Genomic DNA, 16,513 nt, shown 5'->3' with positions numbered 1-16,513 from the left:
TGCTACCATTCTTTAATAAACATGGATAAAATTTTCAGAAAGTAATGAAGGTTGTAAAAGATGATGAACAAAGACTTTGCTACTATAATAAATTTCCTAGTCTCTACTCATTAATTTCTATTAGAATGCCAATATTAGGAAAAAAGAAAGAGAAAATTCTATAAATAATTATTATGTTCTTCTCTTAAAGTAAGCCACTGACTTCAAAATTATCTAACACATTTGTGGAAACTTCATTTTTTTGTTTGAGATTTATTTCAATGAGCTGTTATGATTGGAGACAGTGAGAATTTCAGATTAATGTTTTGCAGACAAAAAAAAACCTCTCTGGAAAGCTGGCAAGTGTTCATAAGTCAGCCCTAGAATTATGTAGGTTGAAGGCTCCCAGTGGACAGACCAAACATATAAGAAGGAAACCAGAGATCTGGTGCTATTACGTCCCAGCGTCTGAGAGAACGAGTAAGCACAGAATTCAAAGCATTCTGCAGCCTTAATTTTTAAGGTAAGTATGAACAATTTGTATATAATTTACTTGGAAAGTAGAACATACATTAAATGAAAGTATTTTTTATGGATGAACTTCTGTTTTTCCTGTGTTTTAACACTGTATTTTGTAAAACTCCTGAATTATTTAGCTGCTGTTTCTCTTACAGGAGTGTGTTTAGGCACTAAGCAAGCTGATTTATGATTACTGCTTTAAACTTCAACAACCAGTAAGTCTTCAAGTGGAATTTATTATTGATTCTTTTATGTTAATTTGTTAGGTCAAAAGAAAAAGCTTTAGTCCAAAATAAAAGTTTTGCTCTTTATTAGGAGGTTCTTTGGAGATTATACTTTTAATTGGGTAGTTTATTTGCATGTATTTTGAAACTATCTAAAGTAAATAGTGTTTCCTTAGTATGCTTACCTTTAGCGAATGTGTGTTTTTTTGCTTTTAAAATAATGTTTCTAGTGAAAAAAATCACAAGAACCTGAACACTGCAACATTTGAGAGCCACGACTATTCAGTTTTGTTAAACTGAGAAGAGAGCAAAAGAAAAATGATAAGACTATCTCATGATTAATCATTGATGTTCAATTCTCATTTCATTGAGCAATATAAATTACTTCTACTTGAACCTAAAATAGGTTTGACTGTTTTTTTCTTTATCTGCTTTAATTGAAAATGGATTGTTTATATATGAAATAGACCAAAATTAGATATCTATCTCTAAAACTAATATTCTCTATTAAAAGGAGAAGACTTAGAAATAGAAATATATTTCATAACTTCTTAACTATTTTATTATTGTGAAAACAATAGAAAAGTAAAACTAAAGGAATTATTTTTAATTATTAAAGAAAAACCATGATTCCTCATCACAATATGTTCCTTTGGCATATTCTCTTTTAGTTTTTTATATGCTTATGTTTTCCTTTGCTTACGTTACTTATGTTTTCCATAGTTGTAGTGATTTGTATGTAATTAGTTACTTAAATAGAGCATTTCTCTATGCAATAGCAGGCAGCAGTGTAGTTTCTAGAAAGTATACAAACAGAGATATATGCTCAAGTGTTTTTTGAAAGATTAACTTTTCTTACCTCTAGGTTTCTTATTTGTTTCACATATTTCCTGCCCTGACTAATCTTTTGAAATATTAATTTTCTTTAAACCTTTCAAAAACATCATAGAAAAGATGGGCAAAAGGTAGTTTTGTTCAGAACTTTCAATCTCTGAAATGATTTACTTTTTTCTACTATTAAGAAAAGTATTTCTCCTTTTTCAAGTGGTAAAATCCATTCTTATTTTACAAGGCATGGCTCTGTTTCATAATGTTTTCTATAATCACTCACTTCTTTTTGCTTTTGACAAACTTTCAAAATGCTAAGGATTCAAGGATGTCCTCAGCTCTGTATGTGTTCTAAGAGTTCTATTTTTTTTCCTCCACAGAAGGCATAAGAACTAGGAGCTGCTGACATTTCAATATGAAGGGCAACTCCACCCTTGCCACTAGTAGCAAAAGCATTACTAGCAGTCTTCACTTCGGGCTTGTGAACATCTCTGGCAACAATGAGTCTACCTTGAACTGTTCACAGAAACCATCAGATAAGCATTTAGATGCAATTCCTATTCTCTACTACATTATATTTGTAATTGGATTTCTGGTCAATATTGTTGTGGTTACACTGTTTTGTTGTCAAAAGGGTCCTAAAAAGGTTTCTAGCATTTACATCTTCAACCTTGCTGTGGCTGACTTACTCCTTTTGGCTACTCTTCCTCTCTGGGCAACCTATTATTCTTATAGATATGACTGGCTCTTCGGACCTGTGATGTGCAAAGTTTTTGGTTCTTTTCTTACTCTGAACATGTTTGCAAGCATTTTTTTTATCACCTGTATGAGTGTTGATAGGTACCAATCCGTTATCTACCCCTTTCTGTCTCAAAGAAGAAATCCCTGGCAAGCATCTTATATAGTTCCCCTTGTTTGGTGTATGGCCTGTTTGTCCTCATTGCCAACATTTTATTTTCGAGATGTCAGAACCATTGAATACTTAGGAGTGAATGCTTGCATTATGGCTTTCCCACCTGAGAAATATGCCCAATGGTCAGCTGGGATTGCCTTAATGAAAAATATCCTTGGTTTTATTATCCCTTTAATATTCATAGCAACATGCTATTTTGGAATTAGAAAACACTTACTGAAGACGAATAGCTATGGGAAGAACAGGATAACCCGAGACCAAGTCCTGAAGATGGCAGCTGCTGTTGTTCTGGCCTTCATCATTTGCTGGCTTCCCTTCCATGTTCTGACCTTCCTGGATGCTCTGGCCTGGATGGGTGTCATTAATAGCTGTGAAGTTATAGCAGTCATTGACCTGGCACTTCCTTTTGCCATCCTCCTGGGATTCACCAACAGCTGCGTTAATCCATTTCTCTATTGTTTTGTTGGAAACCGGTTCCAACAGAAGCTCCGCAGTGTGTTTAGGGCTCCAATTACTTGGCTCCAAGGGAAAAGAGAGAGTATGTCTTGCCGGAAAAGCAGTTCTCTTAGAGAAATGGAGACCTTTGTGTCTTAAACCTGAGAGCAAAATGCATGTAACCAACATGGCTACTTGCTTTGAGGCCCACCAGAATTATTTTAAGTGGTTTTAATTAAATAATACATTTTCCCCAATCTAATCTTTTCTGAATCTTTTGAAACCAAATGTAACTATGTTTTATTGTCCAGTGACTTTCAGGAGTTGCCCATTGTTTTTCTGATATGTTTGTACAAGATTGTCATTGGTGAGACATATTTACAACCTAGAAGTAACTGGTGATATATCTCAAATTGTAATTAATAATAGATTGTGAATAATGATTTGGGGTTTCAGATTTCTCTTTGAAACATGCTTGTGTTTCTTAGTGGGGTTTTATATCCATTTTTATCAGGATTTCCTCTTGAACCAGGACCAGTCTTTCAACTCATTGCATCATTTACAAGACAACATTGTAAGAGAGATGAGTACTTCTAAGTTGAGTATATTATAATAGATTAATACTGGATTATTCAGGCTTTAGGCATATACTTCTTTAAAAAGGCTATAAATTATATTCCTCTTGCATTTCACTTGAGTGGAAATTTATAGCTAATCTATAATTACATATTGAGTAGGGCTAGAAATATAGATTAAATCATACTCCTATGTTTTAGCTTATTTTTACAGTTATAGAAAGTAAAATGTACTGTAACATAGAATTGCAATCAATGATATTTGTGTGTTCACTAAACTCTGAATAAGCACTTTTTCTAAAAAAAAATCTTTCTATTCATTTTAATGAATGTTTAAAGGTTGCTATTTTCTCTGATACTTTTTTGAAATCAATAAACACTGTGTATTGTTATAAAATGTAAAGGTCACTTTTTACATCCTTGACTTTTTAGATGTGGTGCTTTGATATACAGGACACTGATTTGATTTTTATTATTAATGCTTTCGTTCTGGGTTGTTTCCTAAAATATCTGGGTGGCTTTAAAAAAAATACTCTTTAACTTGTAACAAACCCTTAACTGGCATAGGAAATGGTATCCAGAATGGAATTTTGCTACATGGGGTCTGGGTGGGGGGCGAAGAGACCCAGTCAATTACATGTTTGGTACCAAGAAAGGAACCTGTCAGGGCAGTGCAATGTGACTTTGAAAATATACACCATGGGGGTAATTTTACCCTATATCTGTAAACACTATTTGTTTCAGAATCTGTATGATTGTGTAGAGTTGCTTTAAACCAATTGCAGGTCTAGATATCTCCTTCTCAACACTATTAAAGCTCCTAAATTAGAGGAGTGCCTAAAACTGAGTTACCTAAAGTTTACTTACATTAAAGTATGCATATTAATTTTAGAAATTTGAGACTTCATTCTGTACCAGCCCTGTATAATAACAGGTTATCTAGGACCTTCCTCTGAGGTAGGTCTAAATAGTGATGTCTGAGTTGGAACTGTTGTTTTGGGGGCTCAGCATCTCTGCCAGGTTCCAGGATTATAGACAGAAGAATCCTGTCATACCACTTTCTGAAAAAGTCCTAATTTCATGTAATCCTTTTATTTTCAGTAAAAACAAATAACTAAATGTATAACCAACTATGATGTCATGTTTTAAATAATTTTGTAAAACATCTCATATAAATAAAATTTTTAATTGGAAGAAATCCGTGCTTTTTAAAAATTTTTTAAACTACTTCTAAGTATATATTCTTACCTTCACTTGTATTTGTATCCTCCATTTTATCTCCACTGATACTACTTAGTTTCAGCTCTGATTATTACTCACTTGGCTTCTTGCCATACTGTTCAAGTCTTCTTCTCTTGAGTATTCTGCCATAATTTCCCATTAGCTATGAAAGCAAAATCCAACTTTCCTTGAGTCTGGAAGACCTTGTGAGATGTGACTCTTCCTAGTCTTTCTGGACTTTTTCTCTCTGTCACCCTTCTTCAAACCCTATGTTTAAGCACCAAAAAGTGACTTAATGCTTTTTAAAGCCTAATGCCCTTTCATGCCTCTCTGCTGTTGTTCACACAGCTCTGTCTTCCTAAACACCCCTCCAATAATTCTCACCTCTTCAGGGCTTCACATTCAACTGATGAAAACCTGCTCAACTTTCAACATTCAGCTCATGCTATTTCCTCTACCATAATAATAATTATTATACTAATTATAACACTACACCCCTAGAATTTCCCTTAATGAACAGAATTACTTCTCTAGTTATTGGGATGTTAAGCCTGACTTCTGCTTTTATAGAAGCCCAATGTTGAACCCTGAGTAGTAGCCTCCAAGTGGTTTTTCTTGGGACTAAGAAGAAATGCCAGTTGAGAGGATGGTACAAGAATGTGTGAACTCTTGCTTTAGGAATGTATGTACAAAGGTGTACTTGTCCGCTTTTCTCTTTGAAAATGTAAATTTCAGGTAAGCTTCTCAGATAACAAATGAAAATGTTTTTCTTCTCATTTGGCCACTTTTCAAGGTATTATGCAATATCCTTTCCTTTTCATGACCCCACCTTTTCTCAACTCACCGAACACAATGCCTGGGAAGCATATAACAACAACAACAGGTATTATTAGATGAGCATTATGTGCTAAGAAATATTATATATGCATTGTTCCATTTTATTCTAAAAATTACTCAGTGATTATTATTTTACAAATAAGGAAACTGAAGCACAGATGAGTCCTGACTAATCTTTAAATTTGGCTCTGACAGAGGAATCGGGTAGTATCAATTATGCGATTTGGTACTTTAAATATAAATCCTAGGCCACTAAGCAGATATTTCAGACAGTCTTACACACTCCTTCAACCTTCACCTTAAAGTTAGTACTTCATCATCCATAACCTCAGTAATACAAGTGCTTCTGGGAAGGCGGTAGGTATATTTCACTTATGAAGGAAAAGATAGGAGGCAGATGGATGAGGCTTTCTCCCTTGTTCTTCACTGCCCTTTCCTTGTACTCCATACTGTATGGAACTACGTAAAGTCACCACTCTCCCCTGCTGCCCCCTCTACCCTGTACACAAAGCAAGGCAGATATCTTAAGTGTTTCCTTTAAGGAACAAGCATGTCGATATGAACTTTAGCTCTTTGAAATGAGATTATATAGGGTTACCAGAGAAACTTATCTCTTGCATCTTGCAGAAGTAATGTGTATTATTATTATGGAAAAGTAAATGTTAATTATTTCCACATTTTATAGCCCTAAATCAGATCTACTAAATAGGTTATTTTATAAAATATACTTTTTTTTCTGATTCTTTGAGGCATGCATCAAAATCAGAAGAAAATCTGAAAGTAAGCAAATTCTGTTTTGACTTTTTTTCTTTCTTTTGTTCCCCCACAGGAATCTGAGGCTGGGAAACTGTCTGATGTCCTCACATATCAACAAGAGAAAACTCCAAACTTGACAAGTTGAGTTAACAAATGAGATGTCTCAGGCAAGAAAGCATTAAGGGTTGAGGCCATAAGGATAATAGAACACTTATTTGGTTAATTCTTACATAAACTATAACAGCAGTGATAATTTATACAAAATAACAGAAATTCATAAATTATCACTAAAAATAATTATTTCACCTGCAGAAGACCAGTGGCCCAGAGATTAGTTAGCTCACTCCATACAAATACCTACAATGGGTTAGCACTTTCAAAAATAAATTCTTTCTTTTTGAACACTTTTTTGGAATAAGATAATTCTATCTAAATTTAAAAATAATTGATATATATTTCTTATTATAGAATCAATACTTATTCTTGAAAAATTTAACTATACAGACAAAAAATAGCTATAATCACCACTAATAGCATGGAGTAAAATTATTATATATATATACACACACACACAGTACATATAAATGGATAAACTTTATTTTTATCTATATGTCTGTATTCATATTTCTTTCTCTTTTTTGTTTATTATCTATCAGATATGTTCTTTATCACTGTGTCATACCTTTATTTAAATGTTTAAAATATTTTGACCCTAAACTCCCATCTGGTGTACTAGACATTTTTCTTTCTTTACTCACTTGGTCCTGCTTTCCTATAAGCCCCAAATCCCGAGAGCTTTAAGCAATCCAAGAGATCACACCTGGTTATAATTTTCCAGTGAAAGAAAATACTGGAAAATCTGATAAGTCTGCTAGCCCATTCCATGCAGCTGTTGTTGCTACATTATTTATCAGTTGGTCTGCATGAGAACAGATGTCTGAATAGTCTCATGCAGACTTCTGTCCACTTAAGTAGTTTTGAAGTGATCTATGCACAAGCCACCTGATAAGGATATAAGAGGGGGAAAAAGGAAGGCTCTTCCTTTCTCCAGTGCTACACTCACCGATATCTGATGTGTGTCAAAGTAGACCTGGGCCCAAACACATATTTCTGTTTTGCCACCTCCATGGAGCCAGGAGCAATCAGCAGAAACCCAGCTAGTGGAACATTCCATACAAGGAACCAGTCTTCTCTTTCCTTAAGTAAACATCTCCAGTGCAGCCGGAGTCACATTTCAAACTTTTCCTCAGTAAAAAGGAGTATCCCTGATTGGGAGAGGAAGTGGGTAGTTGAGCTGTTGTTGCTTCTCCATGACATCAGTAGAGGCCATGTTAGTGCATAAGATATACTGAAATAACTTTGAACTTCTTTTAAAAAAGGCGTCTCATTCTTGATTCCTTTCCTCTCCAAAAGGAAACCTAAGCTCAATACACTGATGTGTACAGAATACAGTTGGCACAAACCCATTTGCCTGAAAAATTGGAACCATCAAACTGTTGTGAAGCCCTGATATTTCCAGCTATAGCCTTCCTTCACCTATTTACATTCATATAACAAAAATGTACATGGAAGTGATTACAAAAAAATTACCAAAAAAATCTTCTACTCCAACTATTTGTGATGTCCTAACAGCTTGAAACATTTGTGAATAACAGATTTGAAATGACACTTTTTCTGTCTCCTAGAAAAAAACAAAACTATGCCTCATTGTGTATGCTGTTATCTATTCTTATGGACTGAATTACAACCTTCCTTCACACCCAAAATTCATATATTCAATCCTCAAACTCCAATGTAATGATATTTGGAAACTTTTTGAGGTAATTAAGGTTAAATGATGTCATAAAGGTGAAGTCTTAATCTGATAGGATAGTAATCTTGTAAGAAAAAAACAGATACCTCTGTCTCTCTCTTCACACATTCACAATGAGAAAAGCTCATGTGAGTATATAGCAAGAAAGAAGCCATCTGCAAGACAGAAAGAGAACCCTCCAAACATGCTGGCATGCTCATTTTAAACTTTCAGTCTCCAAAACTGTGAGAAAATATATTCTGTTGTTTAAGTGACTCAGTCTGTGGTATTTTGTTATAGCACCCTGATATGGTTTGGCTCTGTGTCCCCACCCAAATCTCGTCTTGAATTGTACTCCCATAATTACTATGTGTTGTGGGAGGGACCGGGTGGGAGATAATTGACTTATGGGGGTGGTTTTCCCCATACTGTTCTTGATAGCTGATGGTTTGACAAGGATTTCCTCTTTTGCTTGGCTTTCATTCTCTCTCGCCACCATCATCTAAGAAGTGCATTTCTCTTTCCGCCACAATTGTGAGGCCTCCCCAGTCACATGCAACTGTAAGTTCATTAAACCTATTTTTCTTCTTAGCTTGGGTATGTCTTTATCAGCAACATGAAAATGGACTAATACAGTAAATTGGTACAAGTAGGGTAGGGCGCTGGTGAAAAAATACCCAAAAATGGAAGTGACTTCAAAACTGGGTAACAGGCAGAGGTTGGAACAGTCTGGAGGGCTCAGAAAAGGCAGGAAAATGTGGGAAAGTTGGAAACTCCCTAGAGACCTGTTGAATGGCTTTGACAAAAATGCTGATAGTGACATGAACAATAAAGTCCAGGCTAAGGTGGTCTCAGATGGAAATGAGGAACTTGTTGGAAACTGGAGCAAAGGGGATTCCTGTTGTGTTTTAGCAAAGAGGCTGGCAGAATTTTGCCCCTGCCCTAGAGATTTGTGAAACTTTGAACTTGAGAGATATGATTTAGGTTATCCGGCAGAAGAAATTTCTAAGCAGCAAAGCATTCAAGAGGTGAGGTGGGTGCTGTTAAAGACATTGGGTTTTATAAGGGAAGCAGAGCATAAACATTCTGAAAATTTACAGCCTGACAATGTGATAAAAATAAAATCCCATTTTCCAAGGAGAAATTCAAGCCTGCTGCAGAAATCTGCATAAGTAACAAGGGGCTGAATATTAATCCCCAAGGCAATGGAAGAAATTTCTCCAGGGCATGTCAGAGGTCTTCATGGCAGCACTCCCATCACAGGCCCGGAGGCCCAGGATGGAAAAATGGTTAAGAGGGCTAGGCCTCTGGTCCCTGTGCTGAGTGCAGTCTAGGGACTTTGTGCCCTGCATCTCAGCCTCTCCAGTCATGACTAAAAGGGACCAAGATACAGCTCAGGCCATAGCTTCAGAAGGTGCAATCCCTAAGCCTTGGCAGCTTCTACATGGTATTGAGCCTGTGAGTGCACGTAAGTCAAGAACTGGGGTTTTGTAACCTCTGCCTAGATTTCAAAAGATGTATTGAAACACCTGGATGCCTAGGCAGAAGTTTGCTGCAGGGGTGGGGCCTTCATGGAGAACCTCCACTCAGGCAGTGTGGAAGGGAAATGTGGGGTCAGAGCCCCCACACAGAGTCCCTACTAGGGCACTGCCTAGTGGAGCTGTGAGAAGAGAGCCACCATCCTCTAGACCCCAGAATGATAAATCCACTGACAGCTTGTACCATGCTCCTGGAAAGCCACAGATATTCAACGACAGCCTGTGAAGGCAGTTGGGAAGGAGGATGTACCCTGCAAAGCCACAGTGGGAAGCTTCCCAAGACCATGGGAACCCACTGCTTGCATCAGATCTGGAGTCAAAGGAGATCATTTTGGAGTTTTACGATTTGACTGCTCCACTGGATTTTGGTCTTGCATAGGGCTGGTAGCCCCTTTGTTTTGGCCAATTTCTCCCATTTGTAATGACTGTATTTGATCTGATGGTTTAATTAGAGGTTTCCCCTTTTGCTTGGTTCTCATTCTGTCTTGCCACTGCCATGTGAGAAGTGCCTTTCACCTTCCACCATGATTGTGAGGTCTCCCCAGTCATGTGCAGCTCTAAGTCCATTAAACCTATTTATCTTCCCTGTCTTTATTACAGTATTGTGATATTTATTATATTATTATAATGTCTTTATTAGCAGGGTGAAAATGGACTAGTACACAGCTCAAGTATATTAAGAAAAATTTTGATATTGAGTGTGGTACTAGAAAACATAATTTTAAGGGTGAGTTTTCTGGATTAGTTCTGGAGTTTCTGAAGTTGTTTCTCTAATCTGATTACATTTAAAGGTGTTAATGATTATTTCCAGTAGTAAAGAGAGCACTGATAAGGCATGATGGGAACTAGCAATGGAGACATATGGAATATGAGCATTAAAGTGGTTTATTTTTTCTGAGATAGCTGCCTAGAAGTATTTCACACATGCCTCATCCACTTGAAGGAATCAGCATAGTGTGTAGGAAGACACATTTTGAGTGAATTATTCAAGAGAGTGCATGAGAGTTCAGTGGAAATGCAAGGAGAAACTCAAAAATTAGGAGAGGTGAAGGAGGATAGTCAGCTTGTGTGGTTGACACCAGCCAGAATCTGGAAGTAAATCCCCAGTATAGAAGAGTGTAAGAAAATGTCTTTCTGTGGTTTATCTTATCACTGGGGAAATCATACAATGTAGTCCATGGGAGTGCACCTTGATCCTCCCAAGCCCTGAATCTAAGTTGGAAGATGGCCAGGAGACTATGAGAAGGAACTGCTTCAGGGAGGTTGCATATTCTATGTCCTATGTTCTCCTTAAGACTTAAGTGGCTACAATAAAATGTTATTATCAATCCTAGTTTTTAACAATCTGGGTATGCTCCAGGGAAGAGCGGCCCTAGTCCTGAACATTAGGGAAACTTGGGCCCCTGCAACCAGGACTGAAAAGCCAGCCTAAAGAGGGCTTCAGCTGCCAGTGCTGGAGCCAGACAACCTCCCTGGGTCCTGAGCAGGACAAGAGTTGCTGCAAAGGGTAGGTTCTGAGCTAGATGGGTGCTTCTATGGCCCAGGGCTGAGTTATAAGCTAGATGTGAACTATCTACACTGACTGAACTACAGTGTGGGCTGTGAGAGCCAGGACAGGGCAGGGAGCCCCACCTGGACTGGGGTGTGGAGGAGATATGGGTTCTACACTCACTGGCCAAGGCTACAACTGCAAGAACCAGTGGTTCAACGTGCTTCCCACAACTTTGACAGGGTTAGGGTTACCCCTAACCCAAGCATTTCACTAGGGAACTGAGGACTTTCCTACCATCCCCGTCATAGCTGGAGTATGCTATCACCATTCGTTGGGGCTTGGGAAGCTGAGGACAGGTTTGCCTGGTCCAGCTCCAGCCAGCTTTCCCCCAACTACCGAGACAGGGTGCAAAATTGAGGTTCCACACTCCAGCCCACTGCCTGAGGAACCAAAGCACTTTATCCAGGTCAGAGGTTGAGCATAAACATATTGCTGCTACTACCTCAGCTGGCTTGTACCTGCAAGCACCATCTACTGGCTTAGAGGCTGGCCCACATAGCCCATTTCAAACACTCCCAACACAAAAGCACAGCAGTTGAGAACTGGGAAAGCATCTCACTACAACTGCTACTGCCATTACCAACATTGTCATGGATGCCCAAGAGCTTAAAAGCCCAGTCACCTATCTGGTAGCTGCTACTACAACTGACATCTGAGAAAGCCACCCAAAGGAATAAGAATTTCCCTGTCTGGAACCAACAGAATTGCCACTATATGCTGTACCAGATCCCAAGGATACACATGCTTAGTTTACCCTTACTACCACTGAAACTTGAGAAAGAACCCATCAAGCATTCCAGTCTCCAGCACAAATTCACCAGTTTCTACCAATAACCTCACAATACCACACAGAGGAATAGACAGATACTACTAAGGCTGTTTATATCCAAGGAAATCATACACAGTCTTCACCATTACATGGACCCAGAAGCAAAGCCAAATGGCCCTACCCTACCAACATCACAGCCACATCTTCAAGAAAAATTTCCCTCAAACAAAAGAAAATAAGAAGAAGCTACTGTTGCTTCAGATGTGCAGAAATCGATGTAAAGACAGAGGAAACAAAAAAGCAAAGTAATATGACACCCTCAGAAGAAAGCAATAATTCTCGAGTAATAGATCCTTACCAAAAAGAAATAATCAAAATTTCAGGTATAAAATTCAAACTATTAATTTTAAAGAAGCTCAATGAGATGCAAGAGAAACCTGAAAAAAATAAAACTAAAGCAGAAAATAAATTCAGGACATTAATGAGAAATTTACCAAGATATATATATTTTTAAAAGTCAGTCAGAAATTCTGGAATTAAAGGAATTACAAAATACTTTTGAAAACTTCAACAATAGACTAGACCAAGAAGAAGAAAGAATCTCAGAATTGAAGATGGATCTTTTAAAATAATCTGCCCAGACAAATTATAGAAAAAAAGATTTTAAAAGAATGAACAAAGTTCAAGACATTTGGAACTGCATAACATGACCAAACAAGAATATTGGTATTCATGGTAGGGAATAAAGATCAAAACGTTTAGTAAACCTATTTAACAAAATAATTGATAAAACTTTCTAAGTCTAGCAAGAGATTCAGATATCCTGTAGTATAAGTGATCCCTAGATAAAGACATTGTAAAAAGTACTTCACCATGGCATATTATTATCAGACTGTCTAAAGTCAAAGTAAAAGAAATAATTCTAAAATCAGCAAGAGAAAAGCCTCTAGTCACCTGTAAAGGAAACACCATCAGACTATCAGTGAACTTCTCAAGCCTTACAGGCCAGAAGAGAATAGAATGACATACTCAAAGTGCTGGAAGAAGAAACTGCTAGATAAGAGTTATGGACACAGCAAAATTAAGCTTCATAAATGAATGAGAAATAACAATTTTCCAGACAAGTAAATGCTGAGGGACTTTATCACCACAAGACTCATTCTACAAGAAATGCTCAAAGGAGTCTTAAACTTGGAGATGAAAATGTAATATTCACCATCATGAAAACATGTTAAACTATAAAATGCATAGTAACGAATCACAGAAAGGAGAAGGAGAAAGGAATCAAGTGGCAACAGTGCAGAATTTAATCAAATCACAAAGACTAATAGACAAAGAAAGAAACAAATAATTTATAAAACAACTAGAAAAGAATTAACAATATGACAGAAGCAAAATCTTGCATATCAATCATAATCTTAAACCTAAAAGGATTAAAAGCTCCACTTAAAAGATATAGATTGTTGTAACTGATTTTTAAAAGATCCAAATATATGCTGCTTGCAGAAGCTCATATTACCTATAAAGGCAAATGGAGACTTAAAATGAAGGGTGAAAAAAGATATTCACATAAACAGAAACCAAAATTAAGCAAGAGTAGCTATACTTATATAAGATAAAACAGACTTTAAATAAACAAACAAACAAAAAACAAAAAAACAGAAAAAATGTCAAAGAAAGACATTATATAATGATAAAGGGATTGGTTATTCATTGGGATAGAATAATTATAAATATATATGCACCTAAGAACAGAGTATCCAGATTCATAAAACAAATATTATTGGACCTAAAGAGATAGACAGATGGTGATATAATAATAGTGGGGGATCTAAACACACCACTCACATTATTAGACAGATCATTGGGACAGAAAATCAATAAAGCAACTTTGGACTTTAACTGGACTTTAGACCAAATAGACCTAACAAATATTTACAAAATATTATTACTAACAAAGGTAGAATATACATTCTTTTCATCAGCTTATAAACAGTCTTCAGGACAAACCATATGTTAGATAATAAAAACCAGTCAACAAATTTTATAAAATCAAAATCACATCAAGTATCTTCTCAGATCACAGTGGAATAAAACTAGAAATCAATATTTACAGAAATTTAAGAAACTATAAAAATACATGGAAATTAACCTGCTCCTGAGCAATCATTGAGTTAACAAGAAAATTAAGAAAGAAATTTACAAAATTTTAATTAAACAAATAAAAATGCAGGCACAACATACCAAAACTTGTGAGATACAGCAAAAGCAGTGGTAAAAAGCTACTTTACAGCATTAAATTCAACATCAAAAGAGTAGAAAGATTACAAATTAACCTAATGTCACACCTCAAGGAACTAGTAAAACAAAAACAAACAAATCCCAAAGTTAGCAGAAGAAAGGATATAACAAAGGCCAGAACAGATCTAAATAAAATTGAGACCAAAAATTTACAAAGGATGAATAATACAAAAACTTGCTTCTTTAAAAAGGTAAAGAATTTATAAACCAATAGCTAGACTAACCAAGAAAAGAAAAAATCTAAACAAACAAAATCAGAAATGAAAAAGGAGACATTACGACTGATACTACAGAAATACAAAAGGCCATCAAAGACTATTCTGCACAACTATACACTGAAGCTAGAAGACCTAGAGAAAATGACGAAATTGCTAGAAACATGAAACCTCCCAAAACTGAACCAGAAAGAAGTAGAAAACTTGAACATACTGATAATAAATAGCAAGAATGAATCAGGAAGAAAAACATTGTTCAATAAAGGAAAGCCCAGGATTAGATATATTCACAGCTGAATTCTAACAACCATATAAAGAAGAACTAATATTAATCTTCCTGAAACTGTTTCAAAAAATTAAGAAGGAGAGAAATTTCTCTAACTGATTCTATGAGACGGGTATTACTGTGATACCAATATCAGACAATAATGAAAAAATAAAAGAAAACTACAGAGCAAACTTCTTGATGAACAAAGACACAAAATTTTTTTCCAGAACTTCTTTCTTATTATTATTATTTCAATAGGGTTGGGGAAACAGGTAATGTTTGGTTACATAAATAAATTCTTTACTGGTGATTCCTAAAATTTTGGTGCACCCATCACCCGAGCAGTGTACACTGTACCCAATGTGTAGTCTTTTTTCCTCATACCCCTCCCCTTGAGTTCCCAGAGTCCATTATATCAGTCTTATGTTTTTGCATCCTCATTATGTTTTTGCATCCTCATAGCTTAGCTCCCACTTATAAGTGAGAATATATGTTTGGTTTTTTATTCCTGAGTTACTTCACTTAGAATAATGGTCTCCAACTCCATTCAGGTTGCTGCAAATGCCATTATTTCATTTCTTTTTATAGCTGAGTAGTATTTCATGGTGTGTGTGTGTGTGTGTATTTTACACATTTTATTTATCCACTGATTGGTTGATGGGCATTTAGGCTGGTTCCATACTTTCCCAATTGTGAATTGTGCTGCTATAAACATGCTTTTGTCAGTGTCTATTTCATATAATGCCTTTTCCCCCCCTCTGGGTAGATACCCAGTAGTCGGATTGCTGGATTAAATGGAAGTTCTCTTTTTAGTTTTTTAGTGAGTCTCCATACTGTTTTCCATAGGGGTTGTACTAGTTTACTTTCACACTATCAGTGTAAAAGTGTTCCCTTTTCACCACATCCACACCAACACACAAATTTTTTTTTTATTTTTCTTTTATTATGGGCTATTTTTGTGGAGTAAGGTGGTATTGCATTGTGGTTTTGTCTAGCATGTCCCTGATAATTAGTGATGTTGAGCATTTCTTAAGACATTTGTTGGCCATGTGTATACCTTCTTTTGAGAACTGTCTATTCATGTTCTTAGCCTACTTTTTGATGATATTATTTGTGTTTTTCTTCTTAATTTGTTTCAGTTCCTTGTAGATTATAGATATTAGTCCTTTGTCAGATGCACAGTTTGAGAATATTTTCTCCCACTCTATGGGTTGTCTGTTTACTCTGCTGATTATTTTTTTTGCTGTGCAGAAGATTTTTAGTTTAATTAAGTCCCATCTATTTATTTTTGTTTTTGTTGCATTTGCTTTTGGGTTCTTGGTCATAAACTCTATGCCTCAGCCAATGTCTGGAAAAGTTTTTCTGATGTTAATACTTCTAGCATTTTTATGGTTTCCAGTCTTAGATTTAAGTCTTTGATCCATTGTGAGTTGATTTTTGTATAAGGTGAGAGATGAGAATCCAGTTTCATTCTTTGACATGTGGCTTGCCAATTATCCCAGCACCATTTGTTGAATAGGGTATCTGTTCCCCACTTTATGTTTTTCTTTGCCTTGTCAAAGATCCATTGACTGTAAGTATTTGGCTTTATTTTTTGGTTCTTTATACTGTTCCATTGATCCATGTGCCTATTTTTAAACAAGTACCATGCTGTTTTAGTAACTATGACCTTGTAGTATTGTTTAAATTCGAGTAATGAGATGCTTCCCAATTTGTTCTTTTTACTTAGTCTTGTTTTGGTCGTGCAGCTCTTTTTTGTCTCCATATAAATTTTAAGATTTTGTTTTCTAG

At 36.0% G+C, this 16,513-nt stretch overlaps 1 protein-coding gene across 1 annotated transcript; it reads left to right on the top strand.

Annotated features, from left to right (window-relative positions):
* The first annotated feature begins 653 nt into the window (after positions 1–653).
* On the top strand, positions 654–4,670 carry LOC105468368 (angiotensin II receptor type 2). Its single transcript, XM_011718473.2, has 2 exons — positions 654–713; positions 1,931–4,670. The coding sequence occupies exon 2, from the start codon at positions 1,966–1,968 to the stop codon at positions 3,055–3,057; it is 1,092 nt and encodes a 363-aa protein (XP_011716775.1). The 5' UTR covers positions 654–713; positions 1,931–1,965; the 3' UTR covers positions 3,058–4,670.
* The last annotated feature ends 11,843 nt before the right edge of the window (positions 4,671–16,513 follow it).

Source organism: Macaca nemestrina, chromosome X (assembly GCF_043159975.1).
Source record: "Macaca nemestrina isolate mMacNem1 chromosome X, mMacNem.hap1, whole genome shotgun sequence".
NCBI lineage: Eukaryota > Metazoa > Chordata > Mammalia > Primates > Cercopithecidae > Macaca > Macaca nemestrina.
The sequence above is the reverse complement of the archived record's forward strand: the minus strand, read 5'-3'. Positions and strand labels throughout refer to the sequence as shown.

Bases quoted from the DNA above. Each gene is read 5' to 3' on its own strand.
- LOC105468368 (XM_011718473.2), top strand. From the start codon at position 1,966: ATGAAGGGCAACTCCACCCTTGCCACTAGTAGCAAAAGCATTACTAGC.